This window comes from Callionymus lyra, chromosome 17 (genome assembly GCF_982586985.1).
Source record: "Callionymus lyra chromosome 17, fCalLyr1.hap1.1, whole genome shotgun sequence".
Classification (NCBI taxonomy): Eukaryota; Metazoa; Chordata; class Actinopteri; order Syngnathiformes; family Callionymidae; genus Callionymus; species Callionymus lyra.
The window spans coordinates 18920301-18935860 of NC_141834.1; the positions used below are offsets into that span (position 1 = coordinate 18920301).

At 35.3% G+C, this 15560-nt stretch overlaps 1 protein-coding gene across 1 annotated transcript in view; it reads right to left on the reverse strand.

The window, feature by feature from the left end:
• The window catches only part of col14a1a (collagen, type XIV, alpha 1a), a 151207-nt gene that overhangs the window by 85352 nt on the left and 50295 nt on the right, over nt 1-15560 (reverse strand). The window contains exons 17-21 of the mRNA XM_087812431.1: nt 11164-11296; nt 9813-9848; nt 8770-8912; nt 3449-3581; nt 1964-2086 (exon numbers count right to left, since the gene is read on the reverse strand). Of these exons, the coding sequence (XP_087668557.1) occupies nt 1964-2086; nt 3449-3581; nt 8770-8912; nt 9813-9848; nt 11164-11296 (568 nt within the window). The remainder of the gene's footprint in view (nt 1-1963; nt 2087-3448; nt 3582-8769; nt 8913-9812; nt 9849-11163; nt 11297-15560) is intronic.

The window sequence follows — 15560 nt, forward strand, 5'->3', positions numbered from 1 at the left end:
CCTGTTAAATACTATTTGGTAAATAGAAAAGTATTTTGGCCCAGAAAACTTCTTGAAGTACAAATGAGCATTTAATCATTTCAATATGTCATTTAAAATAATTATTTAAATCTTACGTTTGATGGAAAACATTTTTGTTTTAAGGCATTTAATTAATTTGTTGGAATACAAGTGTAATTTTTTGGGGGCGACAAATAGTAAAAACTGCTCCAGAAAAATCCTATTTTAACTTATTTAAAAGATAAGACTCTTAAAATGAATAATGTTAACTTAAGCTTCAGGTATTTACTTGACATTTGCTAGTTAGCATCACACGCTAAGGTCTTAACTCTTGTGTTATCTCTGGGTCAAGGTGACCCGAAAGGGTTAAAAACAGCTTGGGTTCTTCACAGGGAAGTGTCTGCAAACGTGTGTAAACCACAGACAGTTCAACCTAAATGAAAAGCGAAGGAACATCAACATGTTAACGTGTTGTTTAGAGAACGTTACGACGGCGTTTTGACGGAGTCGCTCCGACACTCTTGTGAAGTCGGCGCTCGAGTGAAACGATATTTCTCAACGTGACGCTCGAATCCAAACACGACGTCTTTTAACACGATATTCAGGACCAGACATAACACGGCGAAGAAAATATTCCAGCGGCTAAATTTAGACTTGCAGGCCTGAAGGCTGTCAGAGCAGAGACTGAACTATGTTTATGGAAGCGACGTCTGACTCACTTTGGATTTAAGACTTTTTACCCACAAACATCTTCAACATAATCATTATTAGATTAGAATCTGCTCCGTTTCTCACAGCAACACTAGATCTGGTCCTTCATTCAATCTCGAGGCAATTTTCTCAGCAACACGCTTCGTGGTCAACGCTCTCTTTTCTCCGTCTCTGGTTCAAGACGTGGTTTTGTTTTCTCTCCACAGACGACTGTTGCTGTTCTTCTACTACTACGACAATAATGTATACTTGACACCATTTTTCATTAGAGCTGCTCGATATTGGAAATAAGTGCGATATTTGATATTGGTGTCTTGAATTGCGATATTGATATTAATGTCATATTTCTTTCTTTCACCTAAGTGAAACTGTAGGGGGTGTAGAGAAGGAAAGTGATATTTCCCTTTCATTTGTTTCCATGCTTTGGTGCCGACATGATGGTAGAAAAATATCACTTATAACGCTCAGTCTTGCGGGACTTGCATCAGTTTCCCAGGAAACTGAGCGACATCAGAGAGGAGCCGCCGGCGCGTCGTGATATCACCAAATCAATAATAAATCCACTTCCTTGTACACGCACACATAACACTTTATAAATGACGCTAATTATATGCTCATTAGCATACGGTGAAGAAGGACACGTTTACGTTTGTTTGGAAGTTCACGATCTTATAAGAAAACAACTGAGACGAGATGAAAAGTTCTTACAATATGTTTCTTTAACAAAGTAAGTAAGTAAGTAAGTAATATTTATTTATATAGCGCTTTTCGAGACCAGGGTCACAAAGCGCTTAAACAATCAAAACAATACTCAAAAAAAAGTACATACTTTAAAGATCAGGAGGTTGAAAGAGACAAGTGACTGGATGACTAGTGTTTGACTAGATCATAAGTTAGTATTACTTCCGTGTATAAACCGAGCCGCGCTAAGTCAGCGCACCATAGCGTCGCCATAGCAACCGAGCCTAGCAAGCTACACCGCACAGTTCACAGACAGACAGAGATGTAAACGACAACGAGACATAGAAGTACAAACTGACAACTTTACAGAACGTGACACTGATTGGTCGAATTTAAGAAGTGCTTGATTTATACAATAAAAAATCATAAACTATCACATGTTTTCGATGTATATCACACGTGCCAATATCCCGATTCCGATATTTTTCGGATATATCGTGCAGCCTCTAGTTTTCATCCAACAACGTCTTTGTTAGTGTTTCTCTCGTGACACGTCGGCAGGTGTATTTACCGTATATAGGCTGGTACGCGATCCTGTAACCCAGGGCGGGCGTGTGGGGGGGGTCCCAGGTGACCCTGAAACGGTTGAACCACTCCTCCGACACACGGACGTTCTCAGGAGACAAGAGAGGAACTAGAGAGAAAAGGAAAATTGATTTTTCATTCCATTGAGTCATCGAGATACATTTCATTAAAACACTTCTGACAACAAATGTTGTATTTATGGCTAAAACAGCTAATTTTGTAAATGAATATATTCTATTTCAGTCATTTATCCTTTTTAAATAGAAATACATTATTAGTAAGAACTGTATCGGCGACATCAGAATATTGGATTTTACATTGAAATCACATTTAAATGTTGAAACTTTTCTTTTTTTAATACTTGAAGTCAATAGTTAATATATTGTAAGTTTGAATTTGTTGAGTTCCGTAAATCGTATATTTAAAGATGGATTAATTTATGTATTTATTTAATTGTTAAAATCAATATTCTTTAAATTAGAATGAATTTGGACTAATATACCAACATTTTGTCTTAAAAAACTATTGGAATCAAAATATCAATTAATAAATAACTTGAGGTGTAAATAAAATGATTGATATTTTTTATTATTATTCTTTTTTTTTCAACCTTGCAAGATACAAATAACTATTATATTTAAAATAAATAAATATTAGTATTTTAATCATTTATTCCAAAAAAAACAAAACATTTCAATTAAAAGTAAAAAATAAATTGAACCATTCAATATTCTGATGTTTTTATAGATTCTTTAGTCAGTGAACATACATGTATTCTCAGTTATTTATCAGATTTAAATAAAGTATTTGTTGAAAGTATTTCAACATCTAAATCGTTTATAAGGTGTATTCCATAAAAAGTGCAGTAAAAGAATAAACCATTACAATCCAAGTTTTGTGAAAGTAACATCATTTATAAAATAAAAGAAGATGAAAAATGGTGGAAGAGGGAAATCTCTAGTCATCAATCATTATTTAATCTGCAGATTAACGTGAATTATTATTATATAAAAGGCCACGAGTCAAACTTATTGCGATGTTTGATGAAAAACGTTGATCATCTTCCTGCGATTTCTGAGCGAATACAAGTTGTATTGATTAAAAAAAAAAGCTAATCTGGTCACATGATGAACGCTCAGATATAGATAGGAATCTCGCTGAAATCTACAGCGACGACACGTTTTCATCTGACATTTTCCAGAACCAGAAGTCGGTCACGAGAGTTAATCAGCGGCTGCGGCTGAGAAAATCAATTAGAGAAAAATAATTCAATTGTCTTGTTAATGAAAAGAGCGGCTGTGATTATAGACGTCCTTCATTAAGGTAATTACGACGCAGCCGTATTTGTCATCTCGCTAATTCACGTCGTCCCTCAGGAGCAACATGGACTTCATGCAAATGAAGAGGCTGCTCTGGCATCACAATCGTGTTCCGTTGGTTTCAATGGACCCGATGTGTCGCTGGTTCTTACCCGTGGCGCCGATGGCAGACGTGCTGACCCCGTCCAGTCCGTCCTTGTACACCGGGGTCACCGTCACTTTGTACTGCGTGTCGGGCTGCAGCGACTGCAGGACTTTCTTCCTCTGACCTGCAGGAAGAACCACCTGCAACATTACAGAGCAGGTGAGACCAGAGTCTGATGACAACGAGGAGGCAAAGAAAACGACAGGAATAGTGACATGGATTCAGATTTAAGACGGTCTGGACTTTAGAGGAAAATCAGTGGCATTAGAATAATAAAGTTGCTCTTCAAATGTTGAAATGTTATTTTTTATCTTATTGAAATGTTGTTTAATTATTAATTTAATTTAATATATAATAATAATATTTTTTATATTATTTTTTAAATGTGATAGTTTCAAAAATAATGTTTTATTTTTTTCACAGCTTTTAAAATAATAATAAAAAAATGTTGATATAACCATTTATTTATTAATTTATACTGAATTTAAAAGTCTATGGAAAGGTTTTCTTTTCCATTTTTTTATTTTCTTTGTTATTTCTAATGAAGTACTTTATTTTTACACATAGAGTTTGATTTTCTTAATTCAATCATTCAAAAATACATTTGTAAAATTCACTAACTTTTCATTCATAGTTTTTTTAATTCAATACAAAAACGTTGGTTTAATTGTGCCACCATTTTATATTAAATTCAAAAGGTCACTTTTGTTTTCAATCATTTAAAAAATGTAATTTCTTTTACACATGTACATATAGTTTAAATCCAATAATTCAAAAAAACATTTTCAAATTTCCATATTTTTTAATTCACAGCCTTTTGGATTCAATATAAAAAACATCCAGACAATACCAGGCTAAACCTTCAGCCAATCAGGCGACGCGCAGATGATCATGTGATGACGCGAATTCATCATGACAGATTCCATAGCAACGCTATTGTCTGGAGACACAATTATAGCAACATTTTAATATTGAATTTAATATAAAAATGTTAACAAACATTTAAATTTAAAAACATATTTTTTAATTATTAAATAAATAGAATATCCATCTCTTTGTATAAAGTAAAAAAAGTATAAAATATACTATATTTTTTATCCAATTATTCAATAAAAAAACGAATTAAACGTTTCAGTATTATTTAATTCCATTTACAACAAATATTCAATGCTTAAAAAACATTTCAATAAAATAAGCGTCAACATTTGAATTGTTAAATTCAATCGACGATATACTTGAACAAGTGGATAAAACCAGTGCAACAGTCATATTTGAGAGCGAGTGCACATGTGGAAGAAGAGATTAGTCGCTTTGAATGTAAATAATAGTCCACGACTGCTGGCTCGTGAACACATGAGTGTTCAAGAATCTGCTCCGTCAATAGAGTCGCCTCCGGCCAGCAACGCTGGAGCAGAGAGAGAAACTAATGTACGGCAGCGACAGAGTTCACCGCACGTACTCAGCCTGAAGTCAAAGCTGCAGCGTCACTGCAACAAAAATCATGCAGCACAGGCGCATTCTTCACAGGAGAGACAAGAAAATACACTTTGACTTGTTCTGAGCTCATGTGAGAATCAAACAACATGGAAGTGACAACAAATTTAGATCAATCATGGTCTGGAGAAGTGCTATATAAATACAAATTACTTACTTACTTACATTAGAATAAAGGTAAGTGGAAAAGAAACAAGAAAGAACTAAGTATGTAATCTTATTAAGGCGTTTATATTTTATTGTTTTTATTTATTTTAATACTTATGTTATATGTTGACACTGAACTGAAATTATCATAATATATAAGTTAAAAGAGGTCATTTTGTGAGCTTTAAAATGGTTTGTTCAACTATCAGGACCTTCCAAAGGCAATTTATACTAATTGGCCAATTTCCCAAAAATATCAGAATTATGTTTTCCGATACAATATATCATGATATTGTAGTATCAAGTATATATGTGTAGTATTGTCCAGTACTTGACTCTGGTGTTGTAGTATTTATAGACCACATGACTCTTGACGAAGTCGTAACTGTTTTCATACCAAAATATGTCATCAGCTTTAAAAGCTGCTGGAGTCACTGTATCCTCTCGTCCTCAGTAATCCCCTGGATTTCATTGTTCTTTTAGCTACAGATGACATAATTCCATCTAGTGGCAAGAAGTGTATTTGTTACACAAAAATGAAACAAACGCACAACAATGAACAAAAGAGGTTAATTAAAATAATAATAATAATCATATCATTTTCTTAAATATAAACTACATAATAAAAACAACTATAATGAATAATAAAAGGAAAATATTTTTTATATTATTTTATTTTAAATGAAGACATTGCTATGGAATATCGATACGGCATTCAGGGAAATTTATTTTAAGGATATTTAAGTGAATGATATTTTCCTTCCCCTCTTATGAAAATTGAAAAATAAATTAGCAGTTAAAATGTGAAAAAAACAACATTTTTCACAAACAAATCTTCAAATTATTTTTATGGATCCAGATGGTTCACATCCTCCTACTCCTCTTTCAAAGTAAAATTGTTTGGTTTGTTTATTTGTATTTCTTTTCTTCTTTTTAACTTATATTAAAAAATATATATGTAATTAATTTGTAAAAGTTAATTCAGATCAACACAATGTTTACTAACTATCAACATGTTTTAAAAATACAGAAATAAGTTCATTTAAAAAAACATTTTTTCTCTGCCAAACACGTATTTTTGGGACGACTTCAACCGTCGACCTTTAAGTTTGTGGAGCAGAGGAGGAATCGTTTGAATGCTAATATCTCAGGATCAAACTGACAAACATGTCAAAACATCGTATTCAAGAACCCGATCGATCACTGGTTCTCCCTCCATTACGACGGATGAAAATCTCAGACGATTTGAAGACGACGGACGTCTGGTGGAGACGCAGCTCGACCGATGCCGACCAGATAAGAAACACACCAGACATACATTTGAATGCTAAGTATGAGCAGGAAAAACAAGCTCATGAATCATGGAATGTTGTCGCCACTGTCGCGGTTCTCTACCTCTTTCAAAATAAAACTTTCATGGGTCTAAAGCCTGCCCCCTGCTGGGTTCACTCTCCCTCTGTTTGAACGCTAGTGTCGACCCTGGAGAGGTTCTGGACCACAGAGGTAAAGAGCTGCTGCAAAGATAATGGGATGTCTTGTGACCCGGCCCGCTCGCTCCATCTTCCCAGATCTGACACCGCCATAGGAAATGAAAGCCGCACGAGTGAAGGGAGGAAGTGGAGCGAGGGAAGAGAAATGGCTGAAGAAGAAGAGTGTGTGTGTGTGTGTGTGTGTGTGTGTGTGTGTGTGTGTGTGTGTGTGTGTGTGTGTGTGTGTGTGTGTGTGTGTGATGAAGGCTGAATATAGTGCAAAAGTTTTAGGCAGGTGTGAAATAATGATGTAAACTAAGAATGCTTTAAATAAAAGAGTGTTAAGAGTTTATTTTCATCAATTAACAGAAATGTAACAAGATTTATTAACAGAAAATAAACAAAGTGAGCGAACAAAAGAGAAAATCTTAATCAATATGTGTTTTTATTACCCTTTGCCTTCAAACCAGCATCAATTCTTAAAGGTACGTTCGCAAAAAGTCAGGGGTTTTGTAGTAAGTAAGTAAGTAATTAAGTAACTAAGTAGGTAACTAAGTAAGTAAGTAAGTAAGTAACTAAGTAATTAAGTAACTAAGTAAGTAAGTAACTAACTAAGTAAGTAAGTAACTAAGTAAGTAAGTAAGTAAGTAAGTAAGTAAGTAAGTAAGTAACTAAGTAACTAAGTAAGTAAGTAAGTAATTAAGTAACTAAGTAACTAAGTAAGTAAGTAACTAAGTAACTAAGTAAGTAACTAAGTAAGTAAGTAAGTAAGTAACTAAGTAACTAAGTAAGTAACTAAGTAACTAAGTAAGTAAGTAACTAAGTAACTAAGTAAGTAACTAAGTAACTAAGTAAGTAACTAACTAAGTAACTAAGTTAGTAAGTAAGTAAGTAAAGGTTATTTGTAAAGATCTTTCTAGACCAGGGTCACAAAGCGCTTTAACAATCAAAAACAATACACAGTTAAAATATATACTTTAAAAGATCAAGACACATAAGTACAAACACAGGAGTCTCAGAAAATCATGCAAAAGCACAAATAAGAATATCTTAAGATGTTTCTTGAAGGAGTCAGTAGTAGTAGTACAGTAGTAGTCGTAGTCAGTAGAAACTGGCAGCCAGTGAAGAGTTTTAAGGATCGGAGAAATGTGAGTTCTTCTACTAGAACGGCTCAGAATTCTCATTGCAGAGTTTTGTATGAACTGCAGACAATACATGTAGGATTCTAGTGTTTGATCAACCAATTCTACCAAACAGATGCTAATGATCATCAAGGTCACAAGAAGGTTGAAACACAGTCATGAAGTGAAGAAGATACAGAAGTGTAGGAGCTTCAAACTGGGTGAGGAACAAACTCTGCTACAGAGCTGAGGTTCATGTCAAAGGTCATACAGCATGACTGAGCAACAAGACACAAGATACTTCTACTGCATCAACAAGGTTTCTCCCAGACGAAGGTTTCAAAGGAGAAGTTTCAAGATGTTCCAGCTCTTTTGAAGAAGCACAAAGAAACGACGTAGAAGATCGTAGACGCAGAGGTTGATCAAGGAGACTCAGTGCAGCAGATGAAAGACACATCAAGATTATTTCCCTTCCAAATGTGAAGATTCACCTCAGAACTGGCAGAAAACCAGTGGGACCAGGTACACCATGTACTGTCCAGAGAAGTCTGGCCAGAAGTGTCTTCATGGAGGAGTTGCAGCCAAACATTCCTCGGAAACAAGGCCGAGCGACTCAACTATGAAAGCATAGGATCTGACCCAAAATGAATTCTGCAGCAGGACAACGAGCCCAAGCATAGAGTCAATGTCATGAAGAAATATCTTTAGCGTAAAGAAGAAGAAGAAGAAGAAGTGATGGTATGATCTCAACATCATGGAGTGTGTCTGGGATCACATGGAGAGACAGGAGGATTTGAGAAACATCTGCAGAAGATCTGTGGTTCGTTCTCCAACATGTTTGGAGCAACCTTCCAGCAAAGTCCTTCAAAAACTGTGTGCAAGTAAACCTAGAAGAATTGATGCTGTTTCAAAGGCAAAGGGTCGTCACACTTAATATTAATTTGATAGACATTTCTCTTCTGTTCATTGATGAAAATAAACTAATAACACGTCCATTTTTTAAAACATTCTTAGTTCACAGCATTTTTTCCACACCTGCCTCAAACTTTTGCACAGTACTGTATATATATAAATAAATATTTGTAAACTGAACTCACGCTCTCGTGTCCCTGCTCTCTGTTGATGCTCTTGTACGAGAGTCTGAAGCTGTGCACGTGAGGATCGTCCAGTTCCCACGACGCCTCCAGGGTCTCCGTGGTCTCGTCGCTCAGCTGCAGGTTAGTCACCGCCTGTCGCAACACTGGGAGGAAACGGTGTTCATCATGTCATTGGAGTACTATGTTTTTATATACGTTTATATGTGTTTTTACCTTTAAAAAGTTGATTTTCTTTTGTTTTTTCATTCAACCATTTATTTTCTTTAGAAAAAGTTACATTTGTTTTGTTTTTTATAATTGAATTTAATAATTTATTTAAAAAAAAGGTTTTTACAATTATTCATTTAAAGATTTATTTTTTACACTTAATTTTCGTTACAGTAAATATTGAAAGGTTGAATTAATTTATTTTTTTTTCTAATATTTTCCCAATTATTACTTGTTTGTTTTTTTTTTAAATTCCATTTATTCAAAAATACATTTTCTACATTTAATATTTTTTATTTTCTATCCTTTTAAATTCAATAGAAAAATATTTTTATTATAATGTGACCAACATTTTTATTTTAAATTAAAAAAGATATAAAATATTAATAATTTAAAACTTAAATTTCAATTATTCAAAAACATTTGAATAGACAAATTATTAATTTGAATTATTTATTAAAACAAATTTCAACCTTTTAATGTATATATTTTTCAGAAAAATGATTCAATGCTTAAAAAAAATGTTGATAAAAATAAAAATAAACAATATAAAGTTCAATATTTGAAATGTTAAATTCAATATTGAGATGATATCCTTTCATAGAATATATAAATATAAGAATTAATTCAAAATGTCAAACAAACGGGATGAAAAAGTGAAGGATCTGCTTCTGCATCACGTCTGAGTCGTGACTCGACGATAACTTGATGAAAATCATTAAAAACTTTCATCTTTTCCTCCAGATTCCTCAAGTGTTCACAGGTGGAATTATCATATTTTTCTTTCCTGCGACATGCGTTTGTTACACGAGAACAAAAAGACGGAGGATTGTTACCGAGCGTCGTCGTGGCGATGGTTGTTGTTGCTGCCACTGGGGAGACACCAGAGCAGGAATCAGATAATTGGACTGAAACTCTGGACATCAATGCGTCAGTAATTAGGTGAGAATCTTCTGGAATCATGGATTAGAGGCGACGTTGGGGAACAAACGGACGAACCTAATTGGTCTCATGTGATCGTGATCCTTCAGGTGTCAATCCGTGTCGTTTAATTGCGTTCGATTAACTTGAGGGTTTTTCAAGTTCAACATGCTGATGAATTATTTGTAGCAAAAATCGTTCACGTCTACTTTCCCAGAGTAGAAAGCAGCCTGTCGAGTGGTTTCACACGGTTCACCGGTGAGTATAATATCATAAGTATCGGTTTGGTCTGGAACCGTTGAGACATTGATCTGAGCAGCAAACAAATGCTGGAGACCAACAAATACTGAGTAATGAAGCAAAAATGTGAAAAGCTGGGAATTTGACAAAAAATATCTTGCACTTTTTCTGTTTCTTTTTTATCTTTCATTAAGTGGAATATAACCTCATTAAAATAAAAAACAAAACAAAAAAACAAAAAAACAAGTGACTTAAAAACAATAAAATACAAAAATTAAATGAAAAAAGTTAAATAAATTAAAAGGAAGTAAAGTAAAAACAATAAAATACAAAAAAATAAATGAACAAAGTTAAATAAATTAAAAGGAAGTAAAGTAAGAACAATAAAATACAAAAAAATAAATGAACAAAGTTAAATAAATTAAATTAAAATTAAAACCAAGTACAGTAAAATACAAAAAATAATTGAAAATAGTTAAGTAAAAGTACCATACAATACAAAGAAATGCAATAAAATAGAAATAAAAGACAAATGTATGGTGAAAGTGACTTAAAGTGAAGTGAATAGAACATAAATGAGTATATATGAGGTTCATTTGTGTTTGCTGGGAATCATTTTAATTGGAAAAAAACTTGCTTCATGTTTTAAAAATTTTTTTTTGCATGAAAATACAAATAATCCTGACGAGTAAAAAATACTTTTATACTAATACTAATACTAATAAAATCATTGTTTTGTTAAAAACAGCTAATTTTGGGCAGAAGAACTCAATGATGTAAAAATATAAATGATCTAGTTTGACAGTTTTTTGATCAAATAACGACTAAATATTTGATCAATGGTTTTGTTTTGAGTGAAACCTGGTGTTGTTTTGCCGCAGCAGTGGTCGACTCTCACCAAAATAGCAACAGTGGTTTAGGCGCGGCTCTCCATTAATTGGTGGATTTGAATTTTGACGAGGATATAAACACGCAAAAACACTTTTGTCATCGTTATATAAACACACGCAGACGCATGAATCTTACGTGTGGTTTCCAGCACCGTCGCCGTGTCGCTCTCCGTCTGGTCCTTGAACACGGCCGTCAGCAGAACCTCGTACTCGGTGGACGGACTCAGACCCGTCAGCGCGTACGTGTCGTCACGTGCACTCAGAACCACCTGCACAACAACACACAACAACACACGTCTCACACGACGACCAGAGCGTTCACACAGAAATCCTGGGCTTTGAAACTAAACTCTTGATATCTGTGATCAGAGACTTGTTTTTGATATAAAGAGTGGAATTATTAAACACACACACACACACACACACACTTCAAGATCACACAAGACACTTTTGAAGATAAACAAACAAACAACATAAGAATAGAAAACAAAATAGAATAAGATAAATGACATTAAAGTGGCAAATACAATTAAATAATTCATTTATTCAAACAAATAGAATTGAATTAAATTAAACAACACTACACAACATAAACATAAACAACACTACACAACCACAATTTAACTACAGTGCACAACATAAAAATAAACAACACTACACAAGTAATAAAGTTTTATTTGTAACAACAATTTAAACAAAACTACAGTGGACAACACTACACAACAACAACAAAAACCTATACAATTACAATACACAACACAACATAAAACTAGACAACATAAAATCAAACAACACTACACAAGTAAGTATGTAGTTATGAAAACTTAAACAACATTACGCAACACTACACAACAACAATTTAAACAAAACTATAGTGGACAACACTACACAACATAAAATTAAACAACACTACACAAGTAAGTATGTAGTTATGAAAACTTAAACAACATTACGCAACACTACACAACAACAATTTAAACAAAACTATAGTGGACAACACTACACAACATAAAATTAAACAACACTACACAAGTAAGTATGTAGTTATGAAAACTTAAACAACATTACGCAACACTACACAACAACAATTTAAACAAAACTATAGTGGACAACACTACACAACATAAAATTAAACAACACTACACAAGTAAGTATGTAGTTATGAAAACTTAAACAACATTACGCAACACTACACAACAACAATTTAAACAAAACTATAGTGGACAACACTACACAACATAAAATTAAACAACACTACACAAGTAAGTATGTAGTTATGACAACTTAACCAACATTACACAACACTACACACCACAAAATTAAACAAAACTACACTAAACAACACAATATACATTTGAACAACAGTACACTACATACAATTAAACAACACACCACAACACTATGCACCACTTCACTAAACAACACAACACTATACAACACAACATAAAAATAAAGTACACAAAACTACGCTAAACTACATTACACAACATAAAAACCAACTGCACAGCACTACACTGCACAACGCTACACTAAACAAAACAGAATCACAAAACCCTGCACAACCTTACCCACATAAACACTACACAACATAAACAAATAACTGTGATGATTTATTGAACTCATTTTTCATTTTATATATTTTATTATTTTTCTTCCTACTGTCATCAACACAATGTCGAGGTCCAGTTCACTCTGGCTGCAGTACCACTGACTCAGCTCTGATAAATCTCTTTACACACACACAGATACACACACACACACACGCACACACACACACACACACACTCTCCAGCCATAAGAACTCTATCGCTGACACCCTTTAAACTCCCACATCATGGTCATAAAAGCCCTGGAGCCATTAATGGTAGATTTATTCTTCCATTAATTAGACTGAGCCAGAGGTTTTACCATCAGTGGTTACACTCGTCTATAGACTCCTAACTGCACTTCACTGGTGACTCTCTGATCATAAAAGCACGGCTGGGTGTTGAAAACTTCTGGCTCGATAAGGATTTTTATCTCCTAATACAAATTTAAATTTTACTACCATAACCTCAGAAGACATCAAATTAATCTGGAGCTAACTCTTCAATTTTAATATGTGTGGAGCAGACGACGAGCCTGTTGGGGACGATAGTAGAAGTACTTGAAGCAGGGGAGGATGATAGTAGAAGTACTTGAAGCAGGAGAGGATGATAGTAGAAGTACTTGAAGCAGGGGAGGATGATAGTAGAAGTACTTGAAGCAGGGGAGGATGATAGTAGAAGTATTTGAAGCAGGGGAGGATGATAGTAGAAGTACTTGAAGCAGGGGAGGATGATCGTAGAAGTATTTGAAGCAGGGGAGGATGATAGTAGAAGTACTTGAAGCAGGGGAGGATGATAGTAGAAGTATTTGAAGCAGGGGAGGATGATAGTAGAAGTACTTGAAGCAGGGGAGGATGATCGTAGAAGTATTTGAAGCAGGGGAGGATGATAGTAGAAGTACTTGAAGCAGGGGAGGATGATAGTAGAAGTACTTGAAGCAGGGGAGGATGATAGTAGAAGTACTTGAAGCAAAGGAGGATGATAGAAGTACTTGAAGCAGGGGAGGATGATAGTAGAAGTACTTGAAGCAGGGGAGGATGATAGTAGAAGTACTTGAAGCAGGGGAGATGATAGTAGAAGTACTTGAAGCAGTGGAGGATGATAGTAGAAGTACTTGAAGCAGGAGAGGATGATAGTAAGTAAGTAAGTAATATTTATTTATATAGCGCTTTTCGAGACCAGGGTCACAAAGCGCTAAGACAATCAAAACAATACTCAAAAAAGTACATACTAGAAGTACTTGAAGCAGGGGAGGATGATAGAAGTACTTGAAGCAGGGGAGGATGATAGTAGAAGTACTTGAAGCAGGGGAGGATGATAGTAGAAGTACTTGAAGCAGTGGAGGATGATAGTAGAAGTACTTGAAGCAGAGGAGGATGATAGAAGTACTTGAAGCAGGGGAGGATGATAGTAGAAGTACTTGAAGCAGGGGAGGATGATAGTAGAAGTACTTGAAGCAGAGGAGGATGATAGAAGTACTTGAAGCAGGGGAGGATGATAGTAGAAGTACTTGAAGCAGGGGAGGATGATAGTAGAAGTACTTGAAGCAGGGGAGGATGATAGTAGAAGTACTTGAAGCAGTGGAGGATGATAGTAGAAGTACTTGAAGCAGGAGAGGATGATAGTAAGTAAGTAAGTAAGTAATATTTATTTATATAGCGCTTTTCGAGACCAGGGTCACAAAGCGCTTAGACAATCAAAACAATACTCAAAAAAGTACATACTAGAAGTACTTGAAGCAGTGGAGGATGATAGTAGAAGTACTTTAAGCAGGGGAGGATGATAGTGGAAGTACTTGAAGCAGGGGAGGATGACAGTAGAAGTACTTGAAGCAGTGGAGGATGATAGTAGAAGTACTTTAAGCAGTGGAGGATGGTAGTGGAAGTACTTGAAGCAGGGGAGGATGGTAGTGGAAGTACTTGAAGCAGTGGAGGATGATAGTAGAAGTACTTGAAGCAGGGGAGGATGACAGTAGAAGTACTTAAAGCAGGGGAGGATGATAGTAGAAGTACTTCAAGCAGGGGAGGATGACAGTAGAAGTACTTGAAGCAGGGGAGGATGATAGAAGTACTTGAAGCAGGGGAAGATGATAGTAGAAGTACTTGAAGCAGGGGAGGATGGTAGTAGGAGTACTTGAAGCAGGGGAGGATGATAGTAGAAGTACTTGAAGCAGGGGAGGATGATAGTAGAAGTACTTGAAGCAGTGAAGGATGATAGTAGAAGTACTTGAAGCAGTGGAGGATGATAGAAGAAGTACTTTAAGCAGTGGAGGATGGTAGTGGAAGTACTTGAAGCAGGGGAGGATGGTAGTGGAAGTACTTGAAGCAGGGGAGGATGACAGTAGAAGTACTTAAAGCAGGGGAGGATGATAGTAGAAGTACTTCAAGCAGGGGAGGATGACAGTAGAAGTACTTGAAGCAGGGGAGGATGATAGTAGAAGTACTTCAAGCAGGGGAGGATGACAGTAGAAGTACTTCAAGCAGGGGAGGATGATAGTAGAAGTACTTCAAGCAGGGGAGGATGACAGTAGAAGTACTTGAAGCAGGGGAGGATGATAGTAGAAGTACTTCAAGCAGGGGAGGATGACAGTAGAAGTACTTGAAGCAGGGGAGGATGACAGTAGAAGTACTTGAAGCAGTGAAGGATGATAGTAGAAGTACTTGAAGCAGTGAAGGATGATAGTAGTAGTACTTGAAGCAGTGAAGGATGATAGTAGAAGTACTTGAAGCAGTGAAGGATGATAGTAGAAGTACTTGAAGCAGTGAAGGATGATAGTAGTAGTACTTGAAGCAGTGAAGGATGATAGTAGAAGTACTTGAAGCAGTGAAGGATGATAGTAGTAGTACCTGAAGCAGTGAAGGATGATAGTAGTAGTACTTGAAGCAGTGAAGGATGATAGTAGTAGTACTTGAAGCAGTGAAGGATGATAGTAGAAGTACTTGAAGCA